At 36.7% G+C, this 24,033-nt stretch overlaps 1 protein-coding gene across 1 annotated transcript in view; it reads left to right on the forward strand.

Annotated features, from left to right (window-relative positions):
• Positions 1–24,033, forward strand: part of USH2A (usherin) — a 373,967-nt gene that overhangs the window by 300,032 nt on the left and 49,902 nt on the right. The window contains exons 55-60 of the mRNA XM_054280520.1: positions 566–673; positions 1,219–1,402; positions 2,179–2,336; positions 9,460–9,618; positions 10,224–10,386; positions 16,276–16,630. Of these exons, the coding sequence (XP_054136495.1) occupies positions 566–673; positions 1,219–1,402; positions 2,179–2,336; positions 9,460–9,618; positions 10,224–10,386; positions 16,276–16,630 (1,127 nt within the window). The remainder of the gene's footprint in view (positions 1–565; positions 674–1,218; positions 1,403–2,178; positions 2,337–9,459; positions 9,619–10,223; positions 10,387–16,275; positions 16,631–24,033) is intronic.

Below are 24,033 nucleotides of genomic sequence, written 5' to 3' on the forward strand. Positions count from 1 at the left end.
GCTTTGTAGCATTTATTGTAAAGTCTTGTATCAAATAGGGGAAAAATAGAGGGGAAATTTAAAAAAAAATTTGGGAAGGTTGTAGTCCTTGGACTTACTTGCAATGTAGTAGAAGGTTTCATGTACGAGTATTTTATTATCTTATTATTGCAAATGTATTAGTAATACATTTTCAAAACATTAAAGGCTATTCAGGTTTTCAAGTCCAAGACGCTAAGCAATTGCACTTTCAGGTGTTTTTCTGCATGGCCAGTGTCATCTAAGTTTTTTGATTTAAAGCTGATTCAGGTGTATGAGGGATATCCATAGATCTATTGCAGCATAGACAGACATTCAGTCTGAATTGTTTTGTTTGGTCTTTTAAATCAGTAGAGGATATATGTCTAAATTAGTGAGAATTCACCATTTCAGTATTGCTCACGTGTAATATAAGAATAGCTCATACTTTATGTTTGCCAAAAATGTTATGAGTTAACTTTAAGTCCAGTAACTTTCTATGCAGTGATATAATGCTTGGAATGATTGATGTCAACATCTCAGCCTAAACTCTGTTTGCTCTTTTTAGGTCTGCAGCCATACACTAATTACAGCTTTGTGCTTATTGCATGCACATCTGCTGGGTGTGCTTCCAGCCAACCACTTTCAGGTCAAACTTTACAAGCTGCTCCTCATGGTAAGGGAGAAAGTCATTCTTACAGAACTGCAAAGAGATGGTCATACGGGCTTGTATTTTCTGGCGGATTAACAAGGTGCACAACTCCACTGCCATCCATCAAGCTATCATGTAGATATTTACACAAGGGAATCTGTCTCTTGGAGTTTTTATATCTTACCCCATTCTCTTTACTGCCTGGCACTGCATTTCTACTTTCTTTTTGTGAAAATTTCCCCAAATTCATCTCTAAATTCATTAGCTTCATTAACAAAGAATTGAAAGATTAATTTTTTTTAAAGCACAAATGAATATGCAGAGACTACTGGGCATATAAAGGCAGCAGCCTTTGGCCTCTTTCTCCATTAATCTTTACCTTGTCTACTTGGTTGCATTTGTTATAGGATAAATACAGAAAGTGTGTTAAATTCTGTCATTCTCCCTGGCAGTGCTTTATGCTTTCATTAGATTGCTGAAAACAGCAGCACGAGTATGGGAAAAGGAAAAAAAAAACACCTTTGAGTTTCTGTCATAAAATTAAAATAGTGTCATTTTGATTTTAATAGGGGTATGGCCAAAACCTCATCATATCATAGTCAGCTCAACAGAAGTGGAAATGTACTGGAGTGAACCAGAGGAACCCAATGGACTCATTACTCATTATCGATTATTCCGTGATGGAGAACAGATTTTCCTGGGTGGCAGAACAGACCTGAATTTCACAGATGTTAACCTGCAGCCTAACAGTAGGTAAGGCATGTTAACGAGCTCTGGTAACAGGTGAAAGACCTTGAAAGACATAGGTACTTGTGTTAGTGAAATGTACAAAATATAACTTATTGTGAACAAAAGAAAATTCTCTTGAAATATTACTTTATTACTCAAAATTGGTGGAAGACTTTTGCTAGTCTTTCAAAAGTTAAAAAGACATCATTCAAAGGACTTTTAATTTTTTTTTTTTTGAGAATAGGTCATTCTGATTCAAAGAAGCAAAGCTTTCCTTTTTTTTTTTTATTGGATGGTTTGTTGGTAGCTCAAAGATAGGTATTTTTGCATCATGGAATATACTCTGAAAAATGCCAGGTTTTATATGACAAACATCACTGCACATGGTATATGATGTTCCAGTGCATACTGAACGTACAGGTTGAAAAGTGACTGCTGATATTTTTATAGAACTAATTCTGAAATTAGTTTTGACACTTTTTGAGTCAATGCTTCTCCTGCTTATGTAAGCTAATTTGAATTTTAGTATTAGTATTTAGTACTAGTATTTGAGTTTTGGTATCTTGATTTTATGGTAATTATTGTTCTAAGTATTATTATTTTGGTATCTTTGATTTTATGGTTATTATTCTAAGTTAATTTTCTCACATTAGGAAAACTTAAATGTGAAAATCTTCACTAATGCATATTTGTAATACTTATTGTATTCACTTTAAATTGGTGAAAATGGAAATGTTCTGTTGCTGATATGCCTAAAGCTTCTAACTGCAGTGTCCACTGATCTTTTTGTGTTTGTGCAGATATGTTTACCAGCTGGAAGCCAGCACTTGGGGCGGCAGCAACACTAGTGATAAATATGTTATACAAACACCAGCAGGAACACCAGAGAAAATTCATGTCCCATATAATGTCACAGTCATTGATGCATATTCTATATTTCTAGCTTGGGATGTGCCAGGTAAAAATGTATTTCTATGTAGCACTTTGTAGCAAAATAAAAGGATTGAAAAATTAGTATATCCAGGCAGGCAGCTGAATCATTCTGATATTTTTATTCTTTGTATTTAGTTTTAGTGATTTAAATACCCAGTATCTAAAGCTGTTGTGTCCTAGAGACACATTATTTTGATAATATTGATCTAGATACTTGACATCAGTATTGTGAGGTTTAGTTGAGCAAAACCCTGCGTGTTTTGATATTATGAACTACTACTGAGTGCAAATATTAATGAAAAAAACAACAACAAAAAAAGAGTTTTCTCTTCTGTTCATACTAACCTGAGTTATCATGCAGTTCCACTGCAGTATGGTGGATCAGCAAAGGCCCAGAAGTGTTTTTCCTGTAGTTACTCTTCTCCTGAACACGATCAGGTGGCATCCACCTGCTATAAAGCTGGGCTAACAAGCAATAATTTAATTATAGAATCTTTTTGTAAGAGAAACTATGCAATGCTTCATCAATATAGATCATAGCTTAAGTGATTGGAGCACATTACTGATGTTATAAAAATTATGTGTTATAAAAATTATGTGCTGCATTTATTGTGGGACAATGAGAGCCTTGTAATGGACAATCTTTTTTCCAATGTACTTCATGTCCAAAAAAGGTGTTTTCTAGTTTTTGGATACTGGGTTTTTTTCAGTTAAAATTTCCTCAGTTTTTTTAGAAACTTCAGATGTTTGCATATTGCAATAATAGCCATATGTGTTTTATCAGTGAATTTGTGGGAGTTTTTAATATCTCTTGTTCCTAATTATTTAAGATGTTCTATCCTTGCTTAGCAAGGGACAATTGGCATTAAAAATAAAGTCACCTAGAAAAAGCATTCTGCCTTCAAGACTGGGATTGCAAGTATTGTGGCAGTGCTTAGCAGTGCTCACCCTACCCATTTAAGCAATGATTAATAAATCTATAATACCCTGAGCTGTCAATCTTTTAGTTTTCAGGAGCACAAAATCCATTATAGAAATGCTATAATATATGAAAAAGATTAAAATCTTAAATTAAACTTTTCCCCCTACTGCCTGAAAGGATTTAGAACCCTGCAGAAGGCAGGTGAATTCAAATGGCATATAATCTACAGTTGGTTTTATTGGAAAGTGACTCATGCTGTATTATAGTTTTGATAATAAATATAATTTAAGGTACAAAATATTCAGCAACATTATAAATAGATTTAAAACATAAGAATGTATTGGAATGCATGGGCTGTGAAGAGTGGGGTGTTTCCCAGAAAAGCTTGTCCTTGTTCTAGACCTTTTCCAGCTGCTTAAATTCCTGTTACTCACAGTAGGTTACAAGCCTGCAAGGAGAACCAGGCTCTGTGTAGTACATTTAATTATGTTACAATCAAGATTATGCATACAAAGGTTTGTCTGTTCCTGAAACACAGAATAGAGGGATAAGGAGGAGGCTGGGCATCATGGATCTGCAGAAGTTGCAGGGTTCGTGTATTCACACATGTGTGGAAATCATTCTCCTTAGATGGGAAAGGAACATGTCCTTCTTTCCAGATATTGGGACACACCTTGAACACTTATCTCACTTCTGTGGATATTTGATAACTTCTTTGCCTTCTAATTGTGGGGCTAATTATTTAGGTTTTTAAATATGAAGAAGGGATTTTCATACTGTGCTTCTGTTGGGTATTGTCCTGGCTTCAGGTAGAACAGGGTTCATTTTCTTCCTAGTTAAGAAAAAGACAGGAAAGCAAGTCTTGCTGTTCCTTTTGATATAGCACTTCAGGGCAACTAGCTGATCTTGTAAGAATGAGGAGTATTAACAGCAGAGAAATATTACTGAGTGTTACTGAAAGCTACAATGCTATTAAGGCTGCTGAAACCTGTGGGCAGAAGCATAGTTCTATGCAGAAGCTAGAAAATTAATTATTGACCCTTCATAATCCTGCTTTGTGCTCAGTCTGAGGTCCTTTGTGCTTCTAGAGTTATTTTTTCTTAAGAGTAAGACTGCAGAGGATGCAGGTGGAGATTTATTCTGGAAGTTCTGATCTTCTGGAATAGCATAGATCCCATTAACATGTCCTGTCATACAGGTGTTTGGGGTCACAATCATCCCCTGCTTGGTAAGATTAGCAAAAAGTGTCTGCTATTTCTTATCCTTATTTATGTCCATGTATGTAGAGTAACTATTTTTCTTTTCTGATCTATTGCCTTTCTGTGCATAAATCCTTGTGTCACAGTAGGCTGCATTGAGGCAATATAGGTTTTCCTTATAAACTTAGAATGCATCTTTATTTATAAGGATTGTCAGGCTTGGCAGTCGCTCTTGGACAAAACTGTTCTTTTCACTGCTGTAGACTTGATGTCAAAAAAGTGCTTTTAATTAACAAAGTTTTGATGAGAAGGTACTTGTTCATAGTGTCTTCCTGTCTGTGGATATCAGGGCTGCTTTGGCATTCTGTCTTATCTGCTGTAATAAATTTGGATCAAATAATCACCCTCAGGATTAATTATGGACACGTTGTATTAAAAAGACCTTCCTTTTGGATGGTTTAATTATAACATTCCAGCATCTGTAATATATCTAGGTCTTACGACTTTATAGATATGTAGCATTTCAAAACTCCTGACTTAGCTAAAGAGCAAGGTGGCCCAGTAGTTGTTAAAGTGATGGATTCAGGAAAAAATACTTTACACACCTCACTCACTGTGGAAAATAGGGCTTTATTTTCTAAAATAGGTATTCCGTTATCTTCCTCAGAGCACAGACCTCAGAGGTATGGTACATTTCACTGATATGCTAAGGAAGGATATGTTACAGTTATTATGGAACAACTCTTTGTGCCATGGATAGAGCAGAAAGCCAAATGGAAAAATCTCCACCGCATGATTTCCCCCATAAATGTTATTGATAGGTAGGCAGGTATCCATCCTGCATTCCAGCTCATTGGCAGCCCCACTGCTCCTCACTGGGGACCTGATTCTTCTGGGTGTTGTGGCTGGTGGTGACTTGAAAGCTGAACATGCTCAAAATAGGATCCTGTCCTCTGCTCCTAGGATACTGGTTCATATGTTAAAGATCATCTGGGTTAAAATATGTTCTTCTTCTTTGTCATGTTATAACACCTTATCCACCTCTAGGTTTGCTTTCAGTTAGAATGACAGTTATATGAAATCTGGATTCTTACTTTATTCTTCATGGGATCAAACATGGCATTGAATACCATGTATTTGTCACAGCTTCCCCAACTAACTTGGTTTCTTGTGGTCTAGAAAATGGAACTTTTGATAAGCCATTGTCACATGCTCTCATTTTTCATTTTTTTGAGTAAATTATTGTTTGCTCCACCTCTCTGTAGGATAGGTTTTCAAGTTGAATATCCAAAGATTTGCATCTTGCAAACAGTCAGCATCCCCAGCTGTTACTGTTTTCAGAGTCTTGGTGGGAATACTTGATGCAACCAGACTGAGACATCTGGATATTTGAAGCATAATGCAAATAGTTAATCTCAGGAAGCCAAATAGATTGTTTTGTTTTGTGAATTTAAATATTAAAATATAACTTTAAAAGAGATAATGTTCCTGTTTCAGTATTTGTTTCCTATAAGTTAAAAAGTTTTAGCTATTTTGCTTTAATTGTGATCTGATTTCACATCATAGTAAAGTAATTTTCAGCAATTAACTTCAAACAGATCCTGGCTGACCAGTCTGTAAGTCTGTGCCTTTTTACCCCAAGTTTAAGCATCCTGTGCTGCAAATTCTATTTTTGACCTAGCCTAGTTTTGAAGTACACAGAGCCGTCAAACCTAATTTGCAGAGTTTTGCACAGAATTGTCCATTAAATGTTATTCAAATATGCCCAGAAAAACCCAGCGTTTCATTTGATTGATTTGTCCCATTGCAAAATATGCACCTGCTGTGAAATGAAGTCACAGAGAAAAAAAAAGTGGAATAATTTAACTTTTTTATTTGTAAAGATAATCAGGGTTTTTCTGATTACATCTTAACTTCATAAATGTTAAATAACCTATCAGCATCTAGTTGTTGTAAATTATGAAAAAGAGTATTGCTGGGAATATTAACCAACTAAATCCTTGTTCTTTAGTGAACATGAAAATGTGTTATGGCAGGTTGTCATTGTGCTCATGGTAACTTTGACACCAAATAACAAAACTGCCATTTGCATTTAGGGTAAATTGGTTCACTTGTGCTTTTACGGTTCCTTTTATTCTGACATAAATTTATGAACTCTGGAACTAACCAAGTCGTGTGGTTTCCCAGATGACTTTAACAAATATGCCCATTTCATTTCCTTCAGTCATACGAGCACACGAGGTAGTGGTTTCAGACTGGCTGCAGATGCTGAAGGCTGTTCTGAGCAAAAGGGGTTTTTTACAAGATTCTGTGTTGTAAGAATATATATTACAATTTTTCAGAATAGGAAGTGATCCTTTGATCTTTATAGTCAATGAATTTGATCAAAGTGTAGAAGGATTCCATTGGACATTGGAATTTTTCAGGATGCTTATGTGATTTTATTTAAAATTTCATTTTCTCTTCTTGAGAATATTTTTTCTCCTGAGCATATTTACTATTGGTATCATTCCTAACATAGTGCAAAATTTATCAGAATTTTAAGATTTTGTGTTTCAGGTGTGAGGTGGTGTTTTTTTATTAATTTGTGATATGGACTGAACACTGTCCAACATTGTTGGATAGGTCATTTATTTTGAAATAGGTGTCCTTTGCTGCATACTGATGGCTGGATTCAGCTGTCCTTGTTTGTATTTAATCTTCCTTGGGAAATCAAGCATTCTGAATAGTTTCAATTTCAAAGGTTTCTAGTGATTTTTGCCTAGAATAAATGCCCTGATAAGATGCAAAAAACTGAATTATATCACTCTCATAAAGAAATGGTTTTTTCTAGCTGAAATGTCTGGTCAGTTTTCAGGAGTGGAAAAGAAGGGGACCTTAACTAGGAGATTAAATAAAGGTTTCTATTGGTGTGCTCTGTACCATTTCAAACTCTTCCAGATATTCTGTTGTATACTTTACAGACCCTCCAATTATAGTGTGGAAATACTACTACTAATAATAAGAATAATAAAAATTATTATTGTCTTTAACACTATATTTTTAATTACTGGAAAAATTTTACACTGCAAACTCAAGTGCACTTTTCTGGAGCATTTTATCTTCCATATATCAGGCAAAAAATAATTTTCTTTGAGGCAAAACTAGTCTACCTCAAGATCATCGCTCAGAGGTTTACTCTGTACCATCGTCCTTGATTTAGAAAGTTGTATTTCTGTTATTCCATTCCTAATGATTATATCTTGGTATTTTTCTTGTAACTTTTACAGTGAAGAAGGAAAATTTTACAGAGGAATTTCTGCTTTTTTTGTCTCCTTTTCCCTTCACCTCTTCCAACAGTTCCTAACAACATCTTTGTTCTTCCTGTAAGCTGAGCAGTTGAATAAGATTGAAGTCATGGCTCTACTTCAGGGCTATTTTTCAGCTTTTTAGTGTAATTGGCATTTTCTCTGTCTAGCATCGAGTCAGGCAGCTGCATGTTATTTCTTTGGGATTTTTATATTCTCTTTTTCTTATGAGAATTGTAAAAACATGGTTTCAAAGATTTTTCTGATCTTTCAAAGTACATCAGTTGTTCATAGTACCAGGACTAAACTTGAAATCTCTGATTTCTTGCAAACTTCTGTTTTTTAGTTATACATATTCACATACATACTTAGCTAGAAAAAACCCACCTAACAGATGCACAACAGTGGAAACAAATGCTCTTTGTAGATTCAGGGTAGTAGTATCAACGTAGATGCTTTATCAGAAAAGGGCGAAAATTCTAATTAGGAGGAAAGCTGAGTTGTTTTCCAGAGTTAAAAAAGGAAAGAATCTCAAGGTCTGGACAAGTCTCAGAACTGCTCACAGGCATCTGGTCCTTGTTGCAGTCACAAAGACATCTCTGTGACATCTAAAGTAGGTGTTGTGTTGGAAGAGAAATGTGATTTTACTGATCAGATATATCTTGACTCATCTCAGAAATGAACCTTGTCTGGTCTGTACTCTGTCCTTTCTTAAGGTTGTTCCTTATGTGACTGCAGAATGAAGGAAACACACTTAATACAAACTCTTCTTTGGTTGTTCTCTTGGTTTTATGAAACTGCTGCTGTCTGCACAGACCAGTCAACAGTGGACAAAAATTAAAAAGCCTAGTGCCTATTTCCTAAAAATATATTACTGCTCAAGGGAACCAAAAATCAAACAAAACCACCAACCAATCAAACAGAACTCTTAGAGATGTCATGTGGAAGAAAAGAGAACATCCAGGAACATCTGCCTATTGTTCTAAAGGGATGGTATATGGCTTGGCTTGTAATCTTCTGAAGGAACTGAGTTTTTCAAGAGATCTGGAAAATTAAGAACTGACACCATGGGGATAGGAATAGATGGGGAAAATGTTTGAATTCAAATACTAAAAAAATGACAGGGTTTTTTTTTAACAAAAACTGAAGAGTTTGTTTTTACATCATTTAAAATTATATGTTTCTTGAATTCAAATACTAAAAAATTAAAGGGTTTTTTTAACAAAAACTGAAGAGTTTGTTTTTACATAATTTTAAATTACATGTTTCTTGACTCAAGCTATTGTATTGTACTCCACTGGTGAAGCGGGCTAAGAACCTACACTCAGCCACTGCTGTTGGGCTAAAAAGGCACAATTTGCTGAATGGTTGCAATTCACTTGTTTGATCATATGACTATTCAAACACTAGTAGCTGTTACTCCTCCAAAATACATAAAAGCTGCCTGGTTCCAAGTCATAAGGTCGGTCTTCCCAGAAGTGGCAATTGCAAAACAGGCATTGACTGAATTGAATTTTGATTCTTACCTAAGAACCATAATGTCTGTCTTCCACTAGCAATCTGCAGATGGATCTGTTTCAGTTTATATTTAAATGATTGTAGTTTTCAAAGAAGCAGTAGGGAAAACCTCCAGAGGGGGCTTACGTTTAAAATTGCATGTGATGAATTGGCTCTTTGAAGTTGTCCTGCACTGTTGTTAGTGTTTCAGATAATCACTGGTTCCTCTCTGTTTCACAACAGGGATATTCATTGTCAATGTGCCTTTGGAATACAACATCCTGCTAAATGCGAGCAGTCCCATTCTGCTGGTGAAGCCGGTAGGACGCGCACATTTTGCCTTTGTCGATGGCCTGGATCCCTACACCCTGTATGAGATAAGAATACAAGCATGCCAGAGTGGTAAGGCAATTTAAAACACTCATCTGTGTGGCTGGAAGGGATTTTGCAGGTAGATGCAACTCTGCAAAACAGATGAAATTCTTTACATTGGAGTCAAATGTTTACCTAGTAAAAAGAAGGCCTAGCACTGAATGAAGCATTAAATATTTCTCCATGTATCATGTGTGTACTTCTCCATGTATCATGAATATATCAAATGGAGGTTTAAAATATGTATTTTAGATTACAAGCAGCTTAAAGATCTTTGAAAAGGATGTACAGAACTGAATTAGTTCTGTAATTACTCAACAAGAAGAAGTGATGAAGATAAAGACAGAAGAGCCCAAAAATTAGAAATTCCCTGTCTTTGATGGAAATTTTATAAAACTTATTGAGATAAGTATTTCTAAAATGACAATTTTGAACCAATTTGCTCCTCACTCACTGCTGAAAATCAGGAGTAATTCCTCAGTAGAGCTGTGGTAATTTAAATGAGTATTTAACAATGAAATGAGGTGAAATGAGAATTTCCACCTGCAGCTTCTTTACTTGACATTCATTTGATTATAATGTATGTTTTGTTGAGGAAAAAACTCTTATCCCTACACAAATGTCTGTTTCTGTAGGTGGGTGTGGCGTGGGTGGTCAAACATATGCAAGAACTGCTGAAGCACCTCCCAGAGAACTGAGCCCACCTGTTGTTAAAGCAATTGGACCTGCACTCATAGAAGTGAAATGGGCACCACCCAGGAAACCAAATGGCATCATTACTAACTACTTTATCTACAGGTAAATGCACTTATCACCTCAGATTCTTAGTCCTACTAACAGTTCCTTTCTTTATTCTTTGATTTTTTGGGAGGTGAAAAAAAGTGTAGAAGTATATTTGAAACAATATGTATATATTACCTTTCAAATGCTAAGGTAAGAAGCTGATCCATGAATGGCCATGTTAGGAATAGGAATTCAAACAAGAATCATCTTCTTGAACTACAAATGACAAAAAAGCATGTGGAAGTACGTTTTAAAATTCAAAGGAACAAAAAAAATCTTAGGAAAAGTTTGTAGGATAGATACTTGTACTGTGCTTACCAGGACCACTAGGTACAAACTTCAGTTTTCTCTGACAGACAGTTAAGAATTTTGTAATGGAAAGAGGAGTAATTCACCAATTCTGAGACTTTCAAGAGCAGAAAAAGGTGTCTAGGTTTCTAAAACAGATCAATTTTCCAGGATAAATTATGTTCCTACGTAAGTAATCTGGACAGTGACTACAGTGCATCTGTTTATGTACCTTGGTGTTTGTATTCATCTGCCCTGTGTAGGCTGTTGCCTGATGCATTCTCACTTGCTATGAGGAGTTTCCTAAGTCCTGTGTGAGGATTTTTCTGTACAGATAGCAGTGTTCAGGGCAGTATGAAACTAGCAGAGCACTGATCTCTGCTGTGCCCGTTGAGCCTTTGTTAAAAGCTCACTGCAGCGACCTTCTTGAATGGCTTCAGAAGTCAGAGAATATAAAACTCGAGCTATATATTTGAGAGGATTTAAACTCTAAAGTTCCTGGGTTTTCCAATTCTTAAGTATGTGTGGCAAACACATGCTGGGTTGATCCTAACCTCCCACAAAGAGTTTGGGACTTTTTTATTATATTAGAGGTGTGACTGAGAAGACAGGAAATCCAATTACCTTTTGGAATCCTCAGTGATAATTAATATAAATTCATTCAAAGACATTAGTGGTCTCTAAAAATTCCTGCTGTCTTGAAATACCCTTTTGTTTGCCTTTTTTTAATTGTCTGATCAAAACCCCAAGTCCCTCCCCTGCATAAAGAGGAATAAAGTGCATGTTATAGCCCAAGACATGTCTTCACTCTGTTGGTTTTGTAAATAAAGCTGATGATTACTGCTGCTATTCCATGGCAACCATAGAAAGGGAAAGCAGGAAATATAATGCAGAAAGCCTGCTTCAGTGAAAAATACTGTAAATTGAATTTGACAGCATTTGATGGCATTTGATTATTCTAGTCACAGCCAAACAATGATATAAAGAGTAATATGAAACAGAATGTGTTACTGCCTAGCAGACTCAAAAGCAATAAACCTTCCTCCAATGTGACACAATCACTTCACAATCATAATTGTAGCCTGTTTGATACCTCTGAGTACAGCAGAAGGGCACTGACTGACATAGATACATTTTGTTTTTTATTTAAAGTGAAATGAAAATGGCGCACTGGGGCTCCAGATACAATCGGTATATTCACCTACATAGGCATGAATCACTTGGCAGTTATTTCAGCTGAAGTTTAAATGTGCTTAGACAACAACAATATCAAATCTTTCTCAGATAGCTGCAAAAAATCAGAAATGGGATGTAAGCACATAGTTCTTTTTCATTTTGTAGCCACACATGGCCTTACATTGTTATAGCAGCAAGACTGCAGTATTTCTATGAGAGGTTGTGGAATGTAATTTCTTCCTCAGTATGTGCCTCTTCCTTACTGCATCACCACCAAAATAAATTCATTTAACTCAAAACCTGGGATTCTTGGGGACCTAGTGTGTGTGTGCAGATCTCTGCATTAAAGTGGCAGGGCTAGTGCTTTCCTCTAGCATCATAAAACTACTCCCAAGTTTGCAGCCATTTTGCTAGAAACCAAAAAAATTAAATGTTATTTTATGATAGAGGAGATGGTGATAGTTTCTTTCATTATTAAAATGGCTTTAAGCACAGATCTGAGGCTTTTAAACTTTTCTAACAAGGACCACAACTTCAAAGAGTTTGTGAACAAGAAAAGATCTGGTTCATGAGATAATCATCTAATCTAGTTCTGTTCCAATTTGTCATGACATAACATTGCTCTGCCAACCTCAGAAGTTGCTACTCCAAAAAAAAAATATTATGAAAATAAATTATATATATATTTGTTGCTGCATTTTAGTAAGTTGTAGGTCACATGAGCTAATGGTACTGCTCTCTGATGATTAACAGGATGCATTGTATAGGAGGGACATGAGGTGGCCCTTACAGACATAATGCCTGTAAAGTTCAAAGTATTTTGTTTGGTAACTTTCTTAAGGGAGTGTCTGAATTTTTTGTCAAACTGTCTATGTCCTGCCCAATAAGATTATATTATTTTGTGTATATTTGTGAGATTGAAATGTAGCTCTCATTAGCTGAGCATTGTGCTGGTGAAAATGTAGCAGAAAAATCAAAAGGCAATTTAAGACAGAAGACATGTCTCAGTGGCTGTTGTGACTTGCAGTGAAGAGGCTTCCAGACTGACTCTTTATGATTAATTCATTGCTTAATCGTATACCCTTAACCATGAGTTGTACCCTAGACAGCTTCCAAGGAACATATGTTACAGGATGGTTTAATGTAGGAATCCCTATGGATGGTTATGTCATTGAATATGAGAACTCCTGAAGGCATTTATTTATACCTGTAATTGATCTAATACCCAATATAAACTAGTATATTACATGCAGTAACTTCAAATTCCTTCTGTTCTTTTTTTTCTTTGCATCAAAACTCATGTTTTAAAAAAAAATACCCCAAATTATGAAAGCTACATTAGTGTAGATTGGTTGAATACAAATGTAAGTGAGGTTTGTTTGTTTAATTAAATGTGAAACTGCAGAGTGGGAGCATTGCTAATGTTGCATTGTTCCCCCACATTTTACAGCATGATTCCCTGATTGTTTGAATTTATCCCAAGACTTGTAAGCGTTCCGAAAATTAACTCACTGTTAAGGAAAGCAGCAGGCACTGCTAAAACATGTAATTTGGTTGTGTGGTGAAAGGTAAACATGTGAGGAATAATTCTGGTTTGACCCTGGAGACCTGGGGGATTCGCCGCTGCCGCGCACGCAGGGAAGCCGAGGGGCGAGCGCTGCAGACAGCGTGGCTGCAGCACAGCTCTGGAGTCATCTGTCACAAAGGAGATTATATCCTCCTTCTTGTGTCATCTGCCTCAGATTGGCACTGGGGCAGGGAGAATTTGCCCTTATAAAAATAACTATCTGAACATCTTCAAAATGAATGTAAGCAGCAAATCAGTCTATGCAGATGAAGAGACGGCTTCCAGCTCCTGGAAATGTTATTCTCTCCTTTGCAGCTCATTGTACACAAGAAATACTTCCAGTTAAATGAGCAGCTGAATCTTAAATCTTAAAACTATTGAAATGATTACAGATTGTTCAACCACTTCTGTTCAAAGTTTATTCATACATGAAGATATTCTGGTTTTTAGCACTACAGATGGAACCATTTACCTAACCATAAGTTTCATTCATTAAATATTCAGCAGTAATAAGATCTAAATACTTAAACAGGCTACATTGTACAGCTTTGCCTGTGAATCAGCTTACAGTTGGTGGCATATTTGATCATTCAGCGTGAAAAAACTGTTTATCACAGACTGTGGAATATTTATAAAACATAAATTTATGTATTTATTTGAGTTCCATACTGTTTGGTCAGCAAGACACATTAAATGTGACTTTCTTGCATTAAAATGTACTCTCTTTTCCCTTATTTACAGAGATTTTTTTAGACATGTTTTTGGGTACACAGAAAAGAGATTATATTTTTAGGTGCAGGAGAAAGATGTAGTAATGATTCATCTTTCAAAATTATATGCATTACATCAGTGAACAGCATCCAAGGGAGAGGTCTGCAGGAGGCTTAACTTGCCATGATAATAGAGCATGGGCAATTGTATCAAAAACTGTTGCTGGAATTTTGGAGACAATGGGAAACTTTGGACCCTGAATTTTACAGACAGACCAAGAATTTCTAAGGAATCTTTCCTACTTCTTCTATCTGCCAGTCTTTGCCCAGTTTTGCCAACCAACCCTCAGTATCAACATATCTTACAATTTGCTTATTTCACTATGACAGAGATATTCTACCTCAACACTCTTCTTTTTTTTTTTTTTTAAATCACACTTTAACATATCCAGTGTTAAACATAACAGTGTCCATATAATCTGCTTATCTCAGAATTTAGCAAAACTTATTCAGTTTCGTATGAGAAAATAATGTCTTCGTTCCTGCCTTATATATGCACATACACAAAGGATGAATAAACAGCTGGGTACACACTTGCATTCATTATGTTATTCATAATTGCATGTTAATACCTGGGAATATATTATTACAAGCAGCTAATATTATCAGTTTTAAAAAAGTGATGCTTTTTTATTATTACATTAATTCCTGGTTTGACCTAACAAGATAAAATCCTACAGCATTCTTTGAAACACAGATTTTTCTCTTGCCAAATAAATGTTCTTCAACTTGTGGTGTGTGTGTAGTGATGATGACACCCAGTAGCCAGACAAACCAATTTTACTTCTGCAAATTTGCTCTACTTGCAATAAAAGTGGCAGATAATGTAATTTGGATTTTTGTTGTTGGCATGGAGGGTGAAAGTGCTTTTATGTTCTGCAAAAGCCAAGGTTCCTGTGAAGAGTAGGGAAAATACTTAAATTCATGTGCAGTACAGCCCAGCCATCACTGAAATTTATCACACACTGTTTAAATGTAACCAACTTAATTTCACACAAACATTTCTATGCCAAGTGAAATAATTGATTTGGTAACACTGTTTTGAAGATGAGTAGTCAGCTTATTAAAACTGCTGTAAATTATATAGAAGAAGGGGACATATTACAAAGGGGCTGAGGATCATCTGTAATCTCTGGTACTCAGAATAACACCAGGTCCAAGGCAAGCATATCTGCAGTAGTAATGCTATATATATGTATATATATGTATATATATATATGTAAGTGTGTGTCTATGTATACATATATGTACATATGCACAAAAAAAACCCCATTGTGCCAAAAACCAATAAAGTGAATTTTCTTCACATATCTTAGGTTCGCATTTTTAAACAAAAACAGCGTTGGAAAAAAATATGTTGTTTATTACAGAAAACATTATGTGTGATATTTTAATGAGGTTTGGTGGTGGAGCTGAAAATTTAGCTAAGTTTATGCACGAGGGATTACTTATTCAATTTGCAAGAAACAATGGGATATTTAGTGTGAGAAAACCAGATTTTGAAAGTGCATGATAGAATAGTTTAGTTTTGAGGGCATGATAGAATACTTATCCCTTATTCACTAGATAACATTTTTCTCCAGTAAACTGGTCACAATTTTTCCATAAATTAGGTATTCTGAGGTGAGTACCTCAGTAAATAAATTGATTTTCAGAAATACTGAAAATTTGCACCCATATTTCAATTTAAGTTATTGCTTAGCAAATATAGATAGATTTAAAATTTCATGTTCCAAGTTCTGAAAGTCTCATTTGTGGTGTATTCTATCCTAGAAGGACAACATGCTGTTGTGTTGCTGCTCTGCTGCCCTGGACCGTGACAGCGCACTTGTTTGCCATGTTTTATAGTATTTTTCTAGATAAAGGAGAATCACTGATTGCCTCAAAAATCTCTTCGTCACTACTCAGAACCTAACACAAATTCAGGGAAATGCTTTTAAGATGCAAAGATAGGTAGTCAGTTCTTTGTGCATGTGTAATGTACAGAAATAATTTCTGTATATTTCTGAGATACAAGCTGAACTTGGAACTTTAGGATTAACTATTATGTGACTGCTGAAGCAATTTACTATTTTAAACATACTGGTTTTGGTTTAATTCCAGACGTCCTGTGGGCAGTCAAGAAGAGCTGCTTTTGTTCATCTGGACTGAAGGACCTTTGGAATTCATTGATGCTTCCGATGCTCTCCAGCCTTTTACCCTCTATGAGTACCGTGCCAGATCTCAAAATTCCGTGGGCTCTGTGGACAGCTTGTGGGCTTCAGCCCAGACTCTGGAAGCTTCCCCCTGGGGCATGGGAGCCCCCTGGGCAGAAGCCACGAGCGCGTACTCGGTGCGGCTGAACTGGAGCCAGCCGCTCTCCCCCAACGGGGTCATCTCTCTGTACCGAGTGGTCTACCAAGAAAAGCACAGCGACCCCACCCTCAGCAGCCCAGCTGTCACAGCACTCACTGTAATGGTAAGAACTGGGCCACAAAACCAGTTTTAAGATGTTTCACTCTGCTTTGATCTCTGTTGCATTTTAAACTCTCCCTTAACCCTGGTTAGAAAAGCGAGGTTTCCAGTTACCTGGTGTTTTGTTGGCTTAAGTTTTGTGTTTGGCCCAACGCAGACTGAAACATTTCATGCTAACATTGGATTTCTGGTAGAGGCAAGTAGATTACTCAAAAGCATGGATGTGTCATGTCTGGAGGAGTTAAGCACATGCATTTGTCAGCCTTGCTCTAAAAATACTATCCTGAACTTTTTGTCTGATTGACAAAATAGTTTCACAGTACCTGCACAAAGAACAGCAATATCACTCCTCCTTGTATAGAATTAATTTTTTATTTCAGTTGGAATCATAAAGTGAATGAATTAATTAGTAATTACATAGTTCATATATGCAACCCATTTGCATCTTTCCCTCATAATTCATCAGTAATAAAAGCATTTATTTCCAATTCATGTATTTATATTGGAATGTTACTTTGCCCTGTTGATCTGTCTTTCCCTTAGCTTTCTTTGCATGTTTCTATTCAGTATGTGAAAGGACAGATTTAGAAAAACACATTGTTTTGTGAACTGGATAACAACATTGTGTAAACCAGTGACAGAAATGGTTGTGTTTTGTGCATTTACCACAAATGCACAAATGTTCCTCCCCCCTGTATATTGCATTCTAATCTTTCTATAGCAAGACAGTTTATAAATTATTGGACTGAACTGTTGTGTATTAGGACAGCTTGTGTACTTTGTTGTCTTCTGAAAAGAAATTTTAAAAGTTTAAGGAGGTTGTAATAAAGTTTGGTTTCCTCAGCAGTGCCACCTCAAGTTCATAAACCTAGAATCTCCGTAGTCCATGGTAGTTTTGAATAACACCAGAAATCCCCTAAATTCTTTATTATCCCAATTTTGAAGTATGTGGTTGGCAATTCAAGTAAGATCCCAAAACGCTTTCTCTGGAATACTCAGTAGTAACCTTTGAGTAACTTCCTCAGCCAAATCTCCACATGACACAGTGGAAGAAGTTTCCAGCTTGGTAATCTTACATACCCTTGATCATAGAGTTTCAGACCAGTTTTGTGTCTAATCCTAAATGGATTCAGTTTGTAATTTTTTTTTTTTTCTGAAAAGGAGAACAGTTTCTGAACTGAGTTATAGGAATAATGTACTTTTGCCTTCTGAAGCAGTTGCATTCACATTGCACAGCATGCCAGGTTTAAAAAAGTATATTGGGATTATAAAGTTCAGTGGCATTTTGGTGCTTAGCTCCCTTTACTTCTTGTAAGAAAAATTACCACCATCATAACTGTAATGATGCACCTAAGATTTTAAAACCAGTGAAAAGCCAGGGCTTCTGCTGCTCTGCTTCAGCAGCATGCAATGTGTTCTGAGCATCAGAATTGACCTGGCTGATCATGCATTGCAATGTCTTCTAAGCATGCCAACAACAACAGAAACTGTCCAAGATGGTTGTACTGTGGGCAATAAAACCTACCAAAATGGTATTTTAAATAATGTTGCTACAGTGTGTTTCTTTAACAGCATCAGTTAAAAGCCTTTTAGATTAACAAGCTATTATTTACTGAATTAGTATTTTCCTGGCTCCAAAATCCTTTATTTTCCCCAAACAGTATCCTGCATCAAAATGACATTCTGGCAGCATATGTATAGCTGTTCTAGTAGCAATGCAGCAAAGCTGGCTTGTATGGTTTTCTACTGTCCTTTGTCTTGAACATGGGTCAATTATGATATTTGCTACCCATTTTTATTTAAAATATTATACTATCCTTTGGGGACAAATCTTTTTGCACATCTGCTCCATCAGTTGCACTTACTTGAAACTGTTGCAGCTGCATTAACTGAATGGAATTGTTGCTGATTTATACCAAGGACCTGAGATCCTCCTACCTCTTCTGAATATAGCAGAACAGCTAAAGCTTTGAATCAAAGATATTGACATAAAGTGCATGGAGTCATGTTATCAAAGATATCTGCAGGAGGTTAGGTCAATTATCCCAGCAGGCAAAAACCTGGACACCAACTTTTAAAGTTAGAAACGCTTAAAAATAGAATTTTATCATGAAATTGCTGATATACCCTTAACTTCAGCTTTGTGAATGAGATACTTTAATTAAAATGTAATTTTATTGAAGGAACTAGAATTCCAATGATTAAACTTCTGCCCCCTTTAAAATATAGCCTTCATGGTACTAGGCTAAATCATTTAATCTCCTAAAGCATCTCTATTGGAGCTCCCTCATGGGATATGCCATTAGTCATTCTCTCTCACAATCTTCCATGTTACAAGTAAGACTTAAAGTATTAAGAAAGCAATGAGTTTGGTCCTTTATTTAATCTGTTAGACTCCATTCTTATCCCATTAGATTATTCCAGGAAAAAACCCCAGTGCTAGAATGTCGGTGGCTGATCCCACCCTTGCGCTTCTTGGTTGCACCCTGGTTGCTTGCCCCAGGACATAAAGCTTGACCAAAACTTAGAGGAGAAATACAATCCTTGTGACACTGCAGGATACAAATTAAGCCTTTGCTAATGTCCCTGCAGACTGTTCTCATATAACAGCTTCATTTCCATCCATTTCAGAGACAAATCAGAAGCATCTTCTGGGTTTTCAAACAATTTAACAGATTTACCCTATACTTATCACTATATTTCCCCAAATCCAGCTATTTATTCCCCATTAAGAAGTATTTGAGTTAATATGTCAAAGGTATGGCTGTCTGGTACCTTAAGGTTATGACCCATTGAAATTTTACACTGCCTGTGGAGATAAAAATGAGAACTCAGTTCTCAGAGCAAAAGCTGCTCCTCCTGAAATGAAAGGAGGGTGTCCTGCACTGTTAGAAGCAAGTGACACACACATGAGGCATTTTGATTCTTCACAGTTAGGGAGCAGTGTCACCCATTTCCTTGGCTTGTTTGGCCAGGAGTGTAGTGACAGATGTTAGGTGACAGCAAGTTAAACTGACATTCCGGTTTATTTGCAGAGCAAAGTCAAGTCAAGACTGGTTACAGCAGCACAAATGTCTCCCACAATGTCTATGCAGTTAATTTTAACCCTCTAAAGCAGGAATTCTATTTAGTGTCTTGAAAGCATTAACATGAGTGTGTTTATAGGGGAAGGGATTTTCAGAAGGTTCTCATTTACAGAAATCTGCAAAAAGTGCCTAGATTGTCAAAGCAAGCTTCTCTCTCTTGTGAACTTAGGACTTAAGCTTGTGAACAGAGAACCCAGAGCTGATTTCATTATAAAGCCAATGAGTGCCTGCCAGATGTCATCAAAGCATCACAGCTCTTTAAAACTGCTGTATTGCAAGTGCTGCTGTGAGGTAGAACTATGGGTAGGTTTGGACATTTCTTGATAGACATTTTGTGGGTCTGTAATGCTGTTTTTCCCATGACAGCTACATCAAGTGTTTGGTTGTTTATTGGGAGCAGGAGAGTTCAAAGCCAGGAAGATGAGTAAAAAACCATAAAACTATGTAGCTGTTCGAAAACACTTGGAGAAAGAAAAGCATCCATACAGTTAAAAAGGAAAACTGCCTGTTATGGGCAGTGCCCACCAATTATTACTATTATGTAGAAGCAAGGTCTCAGTGTGTTAAATTCACCTCAGCCAAGTGTAGATCAAAGTACAACATGCTTTTTAGAGGATGCAAGAGATAGGTGTAAGCATTATAGGTCTTATTCCTAGGAAATCCTGCACCTGTGCACAGGTCTTCTCACGATGTGTTTTGCAATGTGAGACACTCAGGCCAAACTTATCCTTAAAGACTTTTTTTTTTGCATAACCATGCCAGTTTGGGGTGAAAAAAATTAATTAATACATCTCTTAGCTGCTATCACTGCACCAGCAAAGCCTCTGGTTTGGATGCAGCTGTGCTAACAGTTGAGAACACACATTGGCTTCCCTTGCATTATTTGGGGAGATGGGATATAACTGCACTGGCCAAGCGTCTCTTGGCAGGTGCTGTGACAGGGAAATCTGTAGACACAATGCAGAATAGCAGTAATAAAGACTTTGGTAGGAGGATGAAGCCTTGGCTAACATGATTGTGTTCTTATAAGCAGACAGAATTTTCATGTCAAATAAACTGAGTCAGAATATGAAGTATAGTTTACTTGTTAAAAACCTCCATATCAAAAATAATATATCAGAAATGTTTTTGAGTGGCCAGTAGTGCCATATATTCATGCCTCCTATGCAGGATTTTACAGATATCTGGAATCATGCATCCAGAGTTAGTTTCTTTCTATTAATAACATTTAAAAATGCATAATACATTCATGTGTAGTCCTTCACTTCTATTTCTTCATATAGACCTGTGAACATTTGGCAGCATTAGAGATGAGATACAACACAGTTACTAACTCCCTTGTACAGACTATTCAGTATTGCAGTATTTAGTAGTGTACATGGCAACATTCTCATAGAAGTAATGAAGATTGTTGCCACAAGAATAAGAAAAATATATGCCAAGGAGAGGCACCGGTGAAACTTTTTTGTAAATGCCTATTGCAGATGCCTGAGCAATTGGGTGCACCCTAAGAAAAGAGGATGAGTGCAAGTGAAGCAATCCCTGTACATGCCATAAATTCAGAAGATGTGCTACTAGCAATGAGTGAAAGCTGTAAACGGCAGTGGAGGGCAAAAGTTAATTAGGCTACTGTACTGCTGGTAGGTAGTGGAAAGTGGCCACCACCAGAAACAAGATGGCAGCTCAGCAGTGCCCTGATGCAGCCAAAAGATCATCTCCTCAGCTCTGCAAGGCCTTATGGGTTAGGGGAAATCATACACAGATGACTAATTTTTTTATGGTTCACAGACGATCAAAGTGAAATTCAGCAGCTGTTCAGGACAAGTGACCACTCTAACGGCTGTAATATAACCTGCTAAATAGAGAGGGAATTGCATGAGAGCAAGAGGTTAGCTGTGATTATCGGCAGGTGAGTGCTTTATTGAAGTTGAAAGACCATTAACATTGATGGAGTAATTATTTCAACTTGAAAGTAATTACCTTGATGGGTGATAACTTCTCCAGTGTTCCCAGATTTGATTGGACCAAACAATTGTGAACTCTTGAAGCCTAGAAAAATATTACAACAATACTGCAATGTTTAAATTACTGAAACCACTGTTAGAGTATTTTAATTATGCCTAACAGTGAAAAGGTTTTAATGTACAACAACTGGTGACCTCTCATGTATAGAGACATTTGCTTTCTAATTTCAATGAAATGATCCCCACCTACTATGTGTGTGCTGTATGTGATGGGTTTGCAAATGAATTGTTTTATTTAAATGCAGCTTTTAAGATTCAAAGCCTTGTTAGCACAGTTTCAGGAAGGGCTTGTACTGAAATTGCTCTAATTGTTTTATTTGCCAGGAAAGCCCAGTAATGTAAAATGCTTTCCATGTTTTAATCTCTGGACCTGTTAAGCTTATACAGGATGAATACAGGACAAGTGCTTCTTCACATTGAAGGCTGCTTTAAAAAAGTGTGTGAGGCAATCTGTGTCTCACAGATTCTGTTGTTTCCATGCTGCTGCAGAATATGCTGGATTTGGCACTACAGCTCTGTTTAAATAAGCATTTGGATTGGCACTATGATGCCCCTCCAGAAACTGATTAAGTGCTTCAGTAAGCCTCACCTATCAAGACAGACATGTAGAATTGCCTAATTAGAGCAGAAAGGATGAAATGGATTGTTGCACAACTTTGATGATTTTAGAGTACCGTAGTAATAGAACTGGAGAGGAATGGTGAGAGAGAAAGAGAGAGGCTTCAGCTCTTCTATTTATACCATCCTTGCCGTAAACAAGGCCACTTCACTGTCTCCTGGATGTTTCCAGCAGCCACAGGAGCATAGCTTTAGACTCTGCTGGAACTCTGCCAGGAAGGAAAGAATCCTTGTGAATTAGGAAGGAAAGGTTTGTCTGGTGTCTGTGAGGTCTTAATATGTTGTCAGGCAACTGGTGATTTGAATTAGTGTAGGTTACAGCCAAGAAGTTTATTTCACTTCTTTTTTTCTTTCATGTTCTCTCCCTAATTCAGTGTGTTACATGAACCTGACAGAATTTTGTCTTTCAATAAATTTTTGGACTAGATAGAAGTAAAACCACTGATACAGTTATGTCTGACCACACCTAACCACACTCTAGATTGACTAGGCCAGAGTGCCTGGACCAATATGTAATTTCTTCTACAAAAAATTAGTTACCTATTTGGGAAAATCTGGTGTATTTTATCCTTGGGCTTCTCCTTGTGCAAGGTCAATTTCTCACCCATTGTACAGTCTTTTTTTGATGAGTGAAAGACATGTAGAGCTAAGTCTTTTGAAAGATACTTATAATGGCTGTCTTCAGACACCTAACCTAGTTAAGAGCATGAAACCTCTACAGACCATGAAATGTTCAGAACATCTAAGGCATGGACATTTACCATCCTTGGGCTGCAGCTGTTCACATGACTGCTTTCCTGAGGTCCACTTGTGTGCTGCTACTGATAAGTGTCAGTCAAAGAAAGTGGTTGATTTTTACACTGATTAATCAGCTTTCTTAACCCACACAATGGAATAATGCAGCTTGACAGGTTTAAAAGATGTTACTCTTGGCAGAAAGATGGTGGTGGGCAGCACTCTGGAAGTGGTGATCTTTACTGTGTGTGCACCTGCAGCCATGAGAGAATAGGGGACCACCCAAATGTTAAAGGCTGATGACTAAAATGAGATTGCACAAATGGTCCATATGCCGTTTCTCTATATATGTTTTTATATGTGCTTTTTATTTATGCTTTTCTCTGTGATTTTTTCTGTGTCTGCATTTCAGTTGTGAGAATAACATCAAACTAACCAGACAGTGTAGAAAAACACCATTGACAGAATGTTTTGTAATTTGTAAAAACCAAATAAACAAAACAGAAACCCCCACAAAGCTTCATCTTATTAAATATAATTTGTTAGGAAGATGTAATATGAGGACATTCTTCCCTTTGTGCCCAGTTATGTGCCTGCACTAAATCAGCTTTAAAAAGCAAAGTTTTAGCAAGCTGCAGATGCTTTTTCATTTATAAGCAGAAAATAAGAACGAAGAAGAAGGAAGAAATTTGTTGGGTAATATGTACAGCTGTTTTTCAAATTAGATATCTGCTTAAAAATGCTTAATTGGATTTGACTAGATTTTAATTCACATTTAACCAAGGTCCTTAAGTGGTTGTATCAGGCAACTCCAAGATAACGCTCTTTGTTGGTGAAGTCATAGGGCAGCTTCCTAAAATCCCCAGGGTCGTGCCCAACAGTTAGAGATACAGGAATTCTTCAGCTGATAATTAGAAAGGCCACTCCCCAGCCCCCATCCTACC

This window comes from Melozone crissalis, unplaced genomic scaffold (genome assembly GCF_028551555.1).
Source record: "Melozone crissalis strain CALT ecotype California unplaced genomic scaffold, PUWL_Pcris_2 ptg000027l_1, whole genome shotgun sequence".
NCBI lineage: Eukaryota > Metazoa > Chordata > Aves > Passeriformes > Passerellidae > Melozone > Melozone crissalis.